The 14321-nt window shown below is 41.0% G+C and overlaps 1 protein-coding gene across 1 annotated transcript; it reads left to right on the forward strand.

Annotated features, from left to right (window-relative positions):
* The first annotated feature begins 923 nt into the window (after positions 1–923).
* CUNH5orf47 (chromosome unknown C5orf47 homolog) lies at positions 924–9662 on the forward strand. Its single transcript, XM_061456683.1, has 5 exons — positions 924–1295; positions 2892–2980; positions 4467–4569; positions 7292–7341; positions 7705–9662. The coding sequence occupies exons 1-5, from the start codon at positions 1010–1012 to the stop codon at positions 7729–7731; spliced, it is 555 nt and encodes a 184-aa protein (XP_061312667.1). The 5' UTR covers positions 924–1009; the 3' UTR covers positions 7732–9662.
* The last annotated feature ends 4659 nt before the right edge of the window (positions 9663–14321 follow it).

A 14321-nucleotide genomic window follows, 5' to 3' on the forward strand; every position in this document is an offset into this window, starting at 1 on the left:
GGTTCCGTAGGTAAGGCTGCCACCTCGCGGGGTCCGCATGTGCAGCACCCGGCCCTGCCTAGGGACCCCGGCGGGGGGACCAGGGGACAGCAGCCCCGAGACCTCACTCAGCCTCCTCACAGGCTGGCGGAAGCCTCCAGTTTGCTTCGTGCTCTTCCCACCAGGACGACATCGTTCATATGGCTGGTGCTGCTAAAACAATTAGAAACGGGTCTTTTCATAGCATTTATTCTGACTCTTAATAATTTCCCTCCTCTGAGCAGCGCAGTGTGCTGAAACTCTGAAATAATATGGAGTATTTCAGTGCCAAAGCAAAAAAAAAAAAAAAAAATCAATGGGACTTGTGCTTTTAAATGGCTTGAGACATCCCACTCGTCACTGGCCATATCTCATGATCCTGCTGCTGCTACGGGGCTCATCTCTGCAGGAAACCATGGGAAGGACTGACTGATCCTGACTGCGGTGGGCATCCCCTGGTTATCACACAATGCCCCGTGTGCCTGCTGTTGCTTGAAGGACAGAATGACAACAGGTATTAGATGTTTCATGAGCACTGTTCAGCGGGTTGCTGGAGCCACCCACCCGGCACAAGCAGGTAAGCTGCTGCGAGTATGTGGTGTGGAAACTTGGTGTATCAATGCAGCAGCAGTGTTCCAGTGCGGAAGCACCCCACCACCAGAGATGCTGCTTGTTCTCCTTTTGTAAGTCACGGCAAAGACAAACAATGCATCATTACCTTCAGCCTGGAGTCCCCTATATCGCTTCATCAATAACTTGCATGAAGTAGATCAATATATGACTTCAGGCCGCATACTCTGCACCAAACCCTAATCAGACAGGATAGGTCAGGATGGGAGCTCTGCAGGTCCCCTCTGTGCCTGCACAGAGGAAGGGGCCGCCGCCGCAGTGCTCCTCACAGTGCAGCAGCCACCACGCACGCCTCAGAGCCCCTGTCTCCCCTCAGCGCCCTGCCTCAGCAGGGCCTCGCCGCCACCCTGCCCTGCCACACATGGCGCCCGGCCGCAGCCAGGGGAGGCCGCGTGTGCCGCTCGTCTATGTCAACAGCTTCGGCTCCCACCGCTGTGGCTCTGTCATCCGCTATGGCAGCAGCTGCCCGGAGGCTGAGGCAGGCCGGGATGGGCCCCTGATTTCCAAGCTGAGCCCCAGAGGGAAGGCCAGGAGACAGAGGGCTGCCCTGCTGCCAGGGCACAAGACCAGCCCTGTGCCTGCTGCAGGTGGCAGGAGGCAGGTGGTGGGGAGCTGTGGTGTGGAGGAGCCTGTCAGCCGCCCTCACGGTATGTGGAGCTGGACCCTGGAACCTCTGAGCCCCTGGGCGCGGGAGGGCAGAGCCAGCACCATGTCTTCTTTTTGGGTGGGAAATGGTTTATTTCGGTGTGGTGCATGGCTGATACTGCCTCACTGGGTTCTTCCCTCAGGCAGAGACTGCACACTGAGGGCTGAAGGTGGCACAATGTTTTTCTTGTTACGCCTGGTACAATTAGACTGGTACTGAGGCAGGAGGAGGAGCATGGTGTTAAACTTACATGAGTGAAAAATGCTATATTTTGCCCCAAACTCTTAATGCTGTCCAGCTACAGTGTCTCCATCCTGTGAGGTGAGATGAGGTGAGGTGAGGTGGCTGCCTGCAGTGCAGCCTTCCCCGTCCTTCCTTGTGGAAGCGATAAGGCCAGAATTAAGGTATGTCCAACAGGGCTGCTGTATTTCACACTGAACTTTGGGATCTTTCCTGCCTCTCCTCAGGAGATTCCCACCTAACCAGAGAGCCGCTGGGCTGCTGGGCCCCTTGCTGCTGTGACAGCTCAAAGATGTTTCTTAATGTTCTTTCTTTGTGGCTGGAACCAAAGAAAGTTGGGATGGGCATGGGTGTGGGTGCCTTTTTTTATAAAAGCAAACAACAAAAGTAGGCAGTTTTCCACTGTTTGTGATCCATTATGAAACAGCTCTGCTGCATGGGATGAAATGGGTGAAAATGGGGAACATGACATGGCTTCTGGAGAAGAAGCTGAGATGTGAGCTGGAAGTGAAGGGTGACACGGTTAGGGTGGGCCTGAGTTTTGTTAACATTGCTCTTGAGATGTTTTCATTTTCTTCTATTTTTTTTTTCCTCCTCCTAAAAGCCATTTTTCTGAAGATGGCAAAGTGAAATGTTGCATTAGTCTGCAATTAAAAGCACCAATTCTGAGGGTTATTATCTAAGTGATGCTAACCTGTAGCTCAGAGGCAGCCTGTGATTGTGGGTAGCTCAAAGCTCTGTGGCTGCCTTGGACTCCTGGTGGTGGGGCTGTGCTGCCCTGGAGGAAGCTGGTTTGCCTGAAGTCCTGCTGTGGCAAGTGATGAGCCCATGGCTGTGACCTTGTTCAACATCCCCACATGGGTCACCCTTTTCCTCAGCTCATGCCATGCCTGTCTAGCAGCTACTTGGGTAGCTGGAACTCACCTGAGTCCTTCCTCCTTCTATGTCTGGTTTGAGTCCACAAGATCAACCTGTCCTTCTTGCTTCTGTTTTTTAGTGCTTTGTTTGATTTCTTGCCTCAGTGTACTCACCTCCTCTTAAAGCCCAGGCAGAATTTTAGTAGCTGCCATAGGAAGGGGAAAAAGAGGGGATTAAATGCTAGTTTGTATTGCCCAGAAACCTGCTGTTTTAATTTCTGGTTGCTGTACAGTTTTGAAATCTGTTTTGTGGAGTTTGAGACACCCACTTTCCCCACAGTATAATGGAGAAAATAAGCAAGGTGATAGTTAACACAATGAAAGGTCTGATATCCTGTAACCTGCTGGGACCAGGAAAAAGTATCCCTCTGGAAGATCTACAGCTTCCTCAGGAATATGTTGTAAACACTCACAATATGCTTTCTAAACTCTCTTCCTAGGTGACCTTCAAGAGGCCAAGGCTGACACCTTTGACTTCCCCTTCCCTTCAAGAAATGTTGATAAAGTAATTAAACGAAAGAAGCAAAAGGTATAAAATATGAGAGCTGAATTAGCTGCCTTTGCATTTGAGAAAATTGCTTCCTGCTTATTCTGTCTATGTGAGAGCATGAAGGAGATTAAAAGATTGAATTGGTAGTCTGTTACTGAAAACCTTACTTACAGAAAAGAAAAATGGTGTTATTTTCCCTCTCTGGAGGTTTTAAAATTCTGGCTCTCATTCAATAAAGCACTTAAGTGTGTGCTTACCTTGAAAAATGAGAGTGTGCTGTTGACTTAATGCCTGTACTGAAATGCTTTGCTGGATTTGGGCCAGGGTGCTGCACACCTTGCTGGGTCAAACCCAGCTGAGAAAAGCTGTGCAGCTCCTCTTCTTTTTATGTTTTAAGCAAAGAAACCCTACAGGTTACAAATAAGTGAAGGCAAGAATGAGAGGTAATAACACCATACTAGTAGCAATTCAAAATTACTTTCTGATTCACAAATGTATTTGTTCCTGTTCAGTAGTTCAACAAATGCTTGACATTTTAAAAGACACCTTTATTAAAACAGTAAGTCATTAGGAGATTTTGCAATGCTTGAAGTACAAGTAATCAGCTAGACAATAATATAGTAATGTCACAGATACTTGATTTAAAAACAGCAAAGTACTACTGACTTCAGGGGAACAACTAATAACATACTATAATATCACTCTTCTAGTACATTAAATAGTCTTCAAAAAGAATGAGGAATATGTATTATGTATTATGTTTGAGCAATAAATGTCCATGGGAAAGGAATTATCTTTAGATTTAAACTAGTTTCATGGATAGGGTCTAGTAAAAGTCATAACGTTAGCATTTTATCAGTCATTTACGTTTGTTAGTCTGCCTCTCTGTCTGAATGCCTTTGTCAATAGTTCCAATTTAATATTTTCAGTGCACAAGTCTGAAATGTAGCCATTATAGACAGACCTTTATGCCTCTAAAATAAAGGCCATCAACATCTATAAAACAGATGAATATGGATTTGATATGAAATAGGCAAGGCCATTGCTATTCTGGAGTCTGAGCATGGGGTCTGAATTACAGTGTTGTTGAAGGATTACATGGAAAGTTTTGCTCCTGGAAAAATAAGCAATCTTCGTATCCCCCCCCCCCCCCCCCCCCCCCGCCTTACTCCCCCTTCATTTTGGATGACTTTGAAGAGATTTAAAGGCTCTACACAGGTTTTTTAAGATGTTCTTATCTAGAAGGGCACTTCACAAGTCCTGGATAAACAAGCGTTTCAGACAAGACAGGAGGAGATCTTGTGGAAAATCATGGAGTAATTTACGTCTTTTGATTTTTGAATAGAGATGATTCTTTCAGTATACCCCCCATATATCCCTACTCCACAGCTCCCCCTTCTCAATCCTCAGCAAAAAAACAGCTGGACTTCAAAATCATGCTGGAGAATTCAAAGTTCTGCCCTATAAATGGTTTAATGCAAACTTTTTGTGTGCTTCACTGAGAAAGTTCAGTTTTATCTTTCAGTCTAAAGTCTGGCCTAAGGTCTGGAAAGTCATTTCAAAAATGCTTGCAGAAAATGAAGAGTTCAGAAGTCGACTCTTGACTTGCAAACAGTTTAATGGAGAAGGTAGGCAATGAACTGATAATGGTTTCCTTTACAAGAGAAGATAAACTATTATCGCAAGCTGTTGACTTAAGATCTCTAGGTTTAAGGCCCATTCAGCTGTTTGTTTTGAGTAGTAGGTTTTACAGCTCACAAATTACGGGATTCATTGCATACTTCAGACATTTCTAGCCACATCTGAAAAACCCTTGTGTTTCATGAGGTTCTTGTATGTATTAATTTGGAGGAAGGATGGCAGGTGTTTTTGCTGCTGCAGACTAATGTTAAAGAAGACATGAACATAAAATATCTGCTAGTTTTTCTGAACACATAAAAAATATAATTAACCTACTATTCACACATGTGTCTAAGGCAGTACTTTTATGAATAATAACTTGTTTTTTTTTCACATAGGAAAATAGCGGTTGGTTTCATGCAATTAGATGCTTCCCAAAGGTAGCTGTAGCACAATTTAACATAACCATCAAACATGTTCTCACACTGTGCCCTGAATACAGCTATTTCATTACTGGAAAATGACTCAGGAATTAAAACTGATGCTCTACGTTGAGCCAACTTCAATTAGAGACATTGTAGTTGCTGCACAATTGAAGATAATGCAGTATATGCTTACAAATGTAATTGGAATTTCTGGCTTCACTGTCTGGTGAGTTTTTAGGAAAAAGAATATACTAATCCATGAAGAGTTACTAGGCAAGTTAAAAATGGCATATTCACCCACAACACTTCAGCTTACATTTTTGTTGATGGAAGTTTTCCACATGTTGGAGTACATGCAGAGAAGTACACCCATTGTTGCCAGTATCTTATTTTTTGTTGAATGTTGTATGTGTCACACTGATTAGATTTCCACGTGTGTGACAGGAAAATACTCCCTCAAAATGTTTTTTTTCATGAGAACAGAAGAATTGCAATTCTGGTTCAAAACAGAAATCTGTCCCTGTGAATGTCCCCTATGACCTGCAGTGGATGTTACTGGAATACTAAAAGAAATCCCACAGTACACTGCAGCAACATATTCTGCATATATTCTGCAAATATTCTGCATTATGTGGAAAAGAACTTCTGTTTGTCTTAAAACCAACTCCTCATTAATTCTGGTATTATGAGATGCTGGGTATTAATTATGTACTATTCATATTCTTTAAGCCAATCAAGATTCCATTGGCCTCTGTCATATTTCTATGCTGAGAAGTTCCAGTGTACTAAATCTCTCCTCATATAGAAACTGTTTTTTGGCTCTGATAATCCTTATTCTCTTATTTTTGCCATCATTTAAAATGCTGTCCACTTCAATATTGGTGCATGCTTCATCCATGTTACTGCTCATTTGTTTGTTTGCAGTAATCACAGAATGGTTTGGGTCAGAGGGACCTTAAAAGACGATCCAGTTCCAATCCCCTTACTATGGGCAGGGACATCTTCCAGTAGACCAGGTTGCTCCAAGCCCTGTCCAACCTGGCCATGAACATTTCCAGGGAATGGGACATACACAGTTTCTCTGGGCAACCTGTTCCAGTGCCTCACCACCCTCACAATATCACAATAATAGAGTGAGTGATTATTTGCCTGTATGAGTACCTGTGATATGTAAGAATTACACAGCATTAGGCATGGGCACCCTTCCTCCTGACTCACCCTTTCCTGCTAGCCAGGAGGAGTTTGGTGCTGGGGGTGCGTCTTCAAGATCAGTAGTGTTTTAGGGATTTTTCTGCTATAAGCCTGCTGCAGAAGCCACTGTAACACTCTGCTTCTCTATCAAATCTAAAGGTTTTGATCTAGCAGCTTCCACATACTTTCTCTTACAGCTTAGCTCACTGCAGAAGTTTTTCTGAGTAGCTATTAATGTGTATGTTGGATGTATATGTAGGACATATATATCAATGTGTATGTAGGATAAATGAAGAAAAATAAAAGTCTTCCAGGATTTTTGTTTGCTTGCTTTCAAGAAAAAGAGACAAGGAAAAAGAAGTAGAAATCTATAATAGGTGATTGCCTCCAAAATTGCAAGTTATTGTTAAACCCCCACCCCAATTTTCTGTTGATATAGAATATCCTTGGTAGAGTTACCATCTCAGCATAATGGCTGCTAATTTGCTTTCTGTTTGTTATAGATATGCAACAGGCTGCTTTGTCAAGCTTGTCTTTCTGGACAAGGCCCGTTCTCTTTTCAAATACTAATTTCTCTTTGTCATCTGAAGGGAGAACATTATCTTTATATGTAATTTCCAGTGACTTAAAAAAGCCCAACCCAACCAACCCCTCCTTCCCAACTTTTACTCTATTCTCAACTGTAATTGTACCTCACTTTTCAGAAGCTTTGAGAATCTGCTATTAAGCTCTATTTAGGTGAAAACCACCAATTCTAATACCTTCTTTCTAATTAGCAGGTGTTATAAAACATCAAATCAAGGAGATAAGTCTTCTATTGGTCCAAATTTTTCATTCAACAAAAAGCAAATAGAATAATTCTAGCAGGCATTTAGATAAAGATCAACAAATCTGAGTAAACAGGGTTCATTTTTCTCTTTTTTATTTAAACTAGATTAATAAAGTTAAAAAAATTCATTCTGCATTTTATTGCCTTTATAAATATTTTTCTTGAGAAAATGAAGATCTGTTTGAATTCTAATACTACCTATTTACTCCTTGGAATGTTGCAATTAAGATTAGATTTGGTGTGACCGAAAATGATGATGTGTCTCCACATAATATTTTCCCACAGGCAATGATATGAGCCAAAGTTCACAGAATGAGCCATCCTCCCTGGACAGGGTATGTATGTAGAGCATTAGTTGCCAAGCAAGCTTAAACAAAATAATCACATTCTAAAGACACACTGATATTGTTGTTTAGTGTTATCAATAAGCACTGGTTGTATATTTCAATATTCCTGACATTGGGCTCAAATGTTTTCAAGATTTCAGTCGTATTTGGAAAGTAGAACAGCTCTGTCCTCGCCAGAATTGCCAAGGCTGGGAGGTGGAGTTTGCCTTTTTATTCAGCCAAGCCCTTCTATGAGGGTCCAAAGTAAAACCTCAGGAATCTGAACAGAGTATTTGTTTGGCATGCTTTATATTTGACTTCTTAACATTAAAGGGAATGCACCATTTCACTTTTTTCACCTTTTTTCTCTAGGAGGAGTGCATCTTTGGCTGGGTATAGTAAGAAATTAAAGGAACGAAGACTCAATCCAAAAGGAAATATAAAAGCAGTGAAAGTTTTTACTTTGATCTAGTTCTTACTGAAGTCGGTGGCAAGGCTGTGAGAGATTTCAGTGCACACAGGTTCCCTGTTTGTGTGGTGCATGTGCTTCTACTGTTTAAGGGATTTGTTTTTACAATGGCTTAAACAGTTCTGTTGCAAGATATTTATGTCAAGTCATTAAGTCGAGTGTTTCACTTAGCTATTAGTTTTCAAAAGCTTTGCAATGAGCATAATATTGTGACAGTTTGCTTGCAAAAGAATAGAGATACAATTTAGCATTGACGGTATTTGTATCTACTTTTTGCAGCTTGTCAGAATCATAAGCAAACACAAATTCAGTAAGGCAGAACTCCACACAACATACAAAGAAACACATTTTTTTCCTTACCAATTTGAATAAATTTGACTTTATTATATTAAAATAATACACAATTACCCTTCTGTTCATTCATCCATTTATACATGAATCTCAGCAGCTACTTTGAATATGAAGCCAGGTGAATGTTTTCTGTCTTGCTGTTCATCGTGAAGCACATAATGATATCATCATAATCAGAAAGTATTGTTTATCTAGATGACTTCAGTAACACAATATAATTTTCATATGTTATGAAGTTTCATACTTGAACTCTTGATTGACTGTAAAAGCCTTTTAAACTAGCAAATTGTGTAAATGGAACATGAGCATTGCATAAAAATAGTATGTGTATGGATTTCATCTCTGTAGCTAAAACATTCACCTGTCACAATTAGACATCCTTGGTTTCAATAAAAGGATTGTTTTCTCATTGCATAATGTCTTAGTGTTCGCAGATATAATGACTGGGATGTCAGAGTGTTGAGCTTTAATAATATGCTAGTGATTGTGTCATTAAGCAGCAAAGCATTTGGAAGGGTTTCATCTTTGTTTTCTCAATAGTAAAACTGCAAGTATATAACTGGAATGTGCCTTTTTGATGACAGCTCTGGCATCAAAGTTTCTTTTTCTGGTTTGTGGTTGAGAATATTCTGATTTTACTTAAAATAGTTGACATTTCAGCTTGGAAAAGGAAGTGAGAAAGCAAAATAATCAATCAAGATGTGATCATTTTTCTGGCATAGCAAAAATGTCATCGTTCTTTCGTATTCTCAAAATACATGTTTGGAGTCAGAAGTTTGGGTGTTTTTTTTTTGTTTGTTTTTTTTTTGGTACTAAATAAGATGATCTCCCTCTTCCCACAGTTTTGTGAATGAAATGTTTTCATGGGGAATATTTAATTCATAATCCTGGGTTGTAAATTGTGGAGTTGTTGCTGTAATGTCTCTTTTCTTGTAAACTGCACCTGCAGTTGGTACCTTTACTGGCATAGGTAAGGGGGCCTGGAAACCAAGCTTTGCTTCCAGGTGCATGATTGCTATTTTTACAGGATAGATGAGGTGCATTAACCTAAATCTCTGAATGGAATTCAGCCAACTCGCCAAGGTCCCCTGGATAAATATAGACCTATCTGTGGGACTATGCTAAATCATCTTAAAAGGAAGCATTATTAAAGATAAATATAGCCTTAGACCATTCTTGTCCACATACCTCTTACAATGTGAAAAGTCTGTATAGGCTGGTTGTCAGTAGCTGCCGGGGCTACCTGGTAGTATTTTACCTGCTTGCTGCATATGTGTAAATGACTAGATGGTGCAAGGGAAAGCTTTGGCCCAGGAAAACAGATTTGATGCATTGTTGGTACACATGTGGGAATGGAAGAGTGCCAGCTCCCCCTTTGTGTTCAGGGACCGCTGAGGTGCAATAGTCTTGCCCCAGCATTGCTCCGCCTTGCTGGCTTTGCTAGATTTTGTGGGGATTCAGCATAGCCTGGACTTACATGCTGTGCTGCTCTGTTTTCATGCAGGTGTGATTTCAGGGGAAGGGCCAGGCGTTGCTGTATGGTTTTATGCATGTTAATACCCTGCTAATCAGGAGAAAGAAGTAACTAGTGCCTTCCTTATTAATCCCAGCAATTCTATCTTCTTGCCTACTTGTCTTAGACCTTGTCTAGCATGTCTCTGTTCTGCTTTCACCTCACTTCCCGCTCACTCCAGAATGTAGTTTGTGTCCGGAGCAGAGGCTGGTGAGCAGCAATGATTTCTCACCCTACAACACGTGTGAAGCCACAGGTAAGAGCCAGCAGCCTCTTTCCCAGAACCCCCGTGGTGGTGGTGATAGAATTACTTGGTTGGGATCTACTAACAGAAAAGAACTTTCAGTTGGCAGTACTTTGAAAAGACTCTTACATTTCAAATCACCTTGGGCCAGAATGCCCAAGCCAATGCATGGGGACAAAAAGATACATGCTGATTCAGGTTCAATTTCTAACTCTTTGGGTGATGAAGCCTAGCTTTCTACTATAGTAACCAAGTTTCAAAGGCTCTGTTGTGAACCAGGGTAGTCAGAGAAGTTAAAATGCTGAAAAAAGAGTCTAAGGAACCTTGCCCAAGATATACAAACCAGAGTAGCTGACACATACACCATCACCATCTGCTCAGACTCCTGCAGTAATGTATTCTTTTCTTTAAGTCATATAGCCATCTAAGTGTATACTGCAGACGAGAAAGTAGTTGTAGTGTTGCATTAAAATATGCTTCTGTGATCTGATAACAAACACATTCAACAAGAAAAAAAGGGATTGGTTTCTACAGGAAAACTTGATTTAATCTCTCTTTGTTAAAAGGAGTCATAAATAAATCAGGGAACCTCAGGGCACTAGATCATATACTTGAGATTCCGCAAACAACTGATCCTCCTCTGAAGTCCTGAATTATCAGTGCAGAACCAAAAGCAAGTGTTACACTGTCCTGCTGTGCTTCCTGGGAAGCAGTGTTGTTCTTTCACATTCTTCAAAATGCATATCAGTTACCTGAAGTTTTTAATAACAAATCTCACTTGGAGTGTGAACTGAAGCAGATGTGCAAATATAGAGGTCACACTTTGTCTTTGCTTTGCCTTGTTCTCAGTACATTATTTGCCTTTCTATACAGAACAAAAACTCTATCTTATTCCAAAAATTTGAAAATTTTTCATCTCAACCCTGTGAACAGTTGCCAAGAGATCTGAGGAGGTACCTTGTGGTGTAGAAGTGGGAGGGAGCAGCCAGAGCACACAGAGTAGCTGGAGGCATTGCTGCTGAATTCTTGGTACCCATAAATAATAGTGTCAGCTTCTTGTCTCAAGATCTTAAAGTTGGTCTGAATAAGTGCTTTTTTGTACTGTGTTTCATAAATACAAATGAATCTGTATGAGGGCAAGCACTGGAGAGTAAGGCCTTTGAGTTTTATATTTCTGTTCCATGCTACAGATTTATTGGTGAAACAAAGTTTAGCTGGAAATAGCACATCTTCTGGCCCTGAAATGTTTTGATTGGAGTTATCCCATTTGGTGTTCTTGCCAAATTGAGCTCTCCTTGTTCCTGGGGCATTTCTTGGTAGGTCGTCCCAGGCAATGCAACCACCTCTGTCATGGAGTCGCCTGTCCAATGGCACTGAGGACTGTCTAGGGCTTGAGGGCTTGATACTACAGCCAGTGGTCTTGGGCTACCACTTCCAACCTGCTGTAAAGCTAAAAACAGGAATATCCTGGAAGCTCCATTTTGAAATCCATGTCTGGAAGTGATGAGTCTTGGCTGAGGCTGGACTGCTGAAGCTCCTGCATTCCCTAACATGAAGCTGTGACTTTGGACAGGCTTCCTGGGATAGCCCACAGGATCAAGGCTGCACTGGAGCCCCAGGTTTTTTGTGAGCTCCCACAGCTACTGTGTTGAGCTGGTGTTCGCAGATGCCATTGCCATTGCCATAGATCATGTCACTGATCAGCCACAGGACTGGGAACTTGGGATCTGTGTTTTGGAAGTGGTTTGATGTTTCTGAAGTGACCTTTCTCGGAATTTCCAGTTTGTAGACATTTTCAAAAGAGTTTTTTCCCTGATTGATTTGGACCAAAGCCACCAATTCAGATAAAACATCATTTCCTGCAAACTGAAGGCTTAGCTTGCCATGCAGCTCTTCTGCTCATGCCTGATCTGCCCTGGTGATGTGATGAATCAGACTGCTCTGCCCTAACAGAAGAGGTTCTACAGTCCCGTGAGGTTATCATAACTTGACCATTACAACATAATTAATCACCAAGGTTAGTAATATTTCATTGCTGATTACTCCCAGGAAAAGATTTCAGCTCTTAAGCAAACCTTTAGAACAGGATGTGGAGTTTTTTACATGGTCAGATTTCAGGAAAGTATATCTATATTGAGGTGACCTTTGCCTTCACTGGACATTTACATTGAGTAAATGTCTTTGTCTTTAGGGCCCTCTCTGGTAGTCAATGTTCACATTTTAACTTCAAAGTTTCTAATACAATTTTGCATGGACTTTGACTCAAGAATAGCCTTCAGCAGGCAGTTCAATTCTGTTGGCTTTTTTTGGGTGCAGTGACTGTAAGCAAATTTTGGGCATATATGACATTTTGTATGCAGTAGGTCCTTAAATGTAAACCAAAACAGGATGCAACCTTGATTTATAGCTCTTGTAAATAATTCTCAGTGACATGGGCGGGTTTGCATATTATGTATATTTTCATTGCATAACCACTTATGTAACGACGATGATTGCAATTTGCATATAAACCAAAGCAGCCATACTTTGATGGTTTTAACATTACAGGCTTTCCAGCAAACTGAAGTAGCAGGGGAAAAGAGCAAAATTTATTGAAGTCTATTAAGGCCACAGTGAATTTTTAATAAATATTCACAGGAAGTTGCTCACTTGTTAGTGACAGCATCAAGGCCGTCTGAAAAAATCACATTTGAGCATTTCTGCCTGCCTTGTAGCTAGTGAAAATCAATGTGGGTAGCTGCAGTTTCATTTTATTAGAAGCAAAAGATATGAAGGCCCCTAAGGAAGAAATGGAGTATTCCTTGATCCTGAGAGAGGTAGAATACCTCCTGAAAGATGCTGAGTACTTTCACTTCCCATTGACTGTGGTACCTCTTGAATGGGCTGTCTTGTGTTTTCTGTGCTGTAGGTATGGAGCAGATTAATGAGAGGATTTCTTCTTCCTTCTCTAAATTGTGAACCCACACGTGTGTCTCATCGGATTAAACTGTGGATGTTGCTGGGCTGCTTGGGAACATGTCTGATTTGTGTAGTGTCCCAGAGGTCATGGCAAGGATATATTTATGCTGTGAACGTGTGAAATTTATTGCACGCCTGGCATTCTTGCATAGGCAAGAAACAGGCAGATTAAAAGAGCTATGCAGAAGTTTCACTCAGACACTGACAAATGCTCCTTCTCTTCCAGGATCTTTGTAATCTCTTGTATGGATTTTTTTTTTCCTGTTCTGCTCTATGCTTATTTTCTTGTTCTCAATGTGTGTGTGACAAAAAGTCTGTGGCACCAATGTAATTCTGTATAATGGATGAGCTCCTCCACAGCAATGACTACAAGTGGTTAACCCCAACTTAAAATGTACACAATCATGTTTTACACCTCTTGGTATTTTAAATACCTTCAACTACATGGAGGGTAAAAATTCTTGACTATGGTGTTAATTTGTCTGTGGGGTGATCTCCTAAGGAAAAGAAGATAAATGCCCACCTCACTTGACTCTGTTGTCCTAGACTGAGCAAAACAACAGGAGATGAGCAGTGAGAAGTGGTTTGGAGCATGGTCAGGGAACAGGGAATTGTCCTTTTATAATCTCTACAGGTCTGCATTTCCCTCAGAGAATTTTAGCAGCAATGGTCCCCTACTTTGGGTTTAGGTTGAGGTTGTGAAATTCTCATGTTGATGTGCTCTGTATAAATGTTACTTTCCATCCACATCATGGTGTTTTCTCCAGGAAAACACAGATCTGAATTCTGCCTATATATTTGTTAAGTCACAAGACTCAGATCAGGGTTGGGTTTTGCCTAAACTGTCTCCTGAGATTCTGCACTGGTTTTTATTGTTGTGTTAGTCTAATTTTGAAAAGAATTAAAGTGAGTGTTTGAGAAACAAAAGTGATGCTTTGGTAGAAGAATTAGAGGTGGATGATGTTACTCCTAGCATTGCCCTATCTTGACTACTGTGACTTGTCTGATTTTCCGAGACTGTCCTCACTTTGTGCCTTTGGGTTTTGTAGTTTTTCTTCTTAGTAATTCCTACTGCCTGTTCACATGTTTCCAAATACTTTAATTGAAAGCCTGATCCCATCTTCTGAATATATGAAAACAGATAAAAATTATATTACTTATCATAATAATGAGCAAGAAAACTATAGGGAAAAGTGCATGGTGTGCAGGAAATGAAATGTATTTTATGAAGAGAGGCAGTGAGCATAAGAATTTCACAGATCAAGGAGCAAGTAAGTAAAATAATGCTCATTAACATTAAAGAGATGTTGATTTATATGTTCAGTTGATTTATATGTTCAGGCTTGAAGTGTAGAGGTTGAACTACTCTGTAACTGACATTTTGTTTACAAGTTGCAGAATTTACACTACAGAGAAATGTTATACCCAAGCCCTATTGCAAATATTATGCCTCA

Source organism: Pezoporus flaviventris, unplaced genomic scaffold (genome assembly GCF_033815535.1).
Source record: "Pezoporus flaviventris isolate CSIRO_AGI_PZ_B2104156 unplaced genomic scaffold, CSIRO_AGI_Pfla_v1 ptg000023l, whole genome shotgun sequence".
NCBI lineage: Eukaryota > Metazoa > Chordata > Aves > Psittaciformes > Psittacidae > Pezoporus > Pezoporus flaviventris.

Excerpts from the sequence above, each read along its gene's own strand:
- CUNH5orf47 (XM_061456683.1), top strand. The coding sequence starts at position 1,010 with ATGGCGCCCGGCCGCAGCCAGGGGAGGCCGCGTGTGCCGCTCGTCTAT. Across the intron at positions 2,981-4,466 it reads TTAAACGAAAGAAGCAAAAG|TCTAAAGTCTGGCCTAAGGT; the intron begins GTATAAAATATG and ends TTTATCTTTCAG. Across the intron at positions 4,570-7,291 it reads CAAACAGTTTAATGGAGAAG|GCAATGATATGAGCCAAAGT; the intron begins GTAGGCAATGAA and ends ATTTTCCCACAG.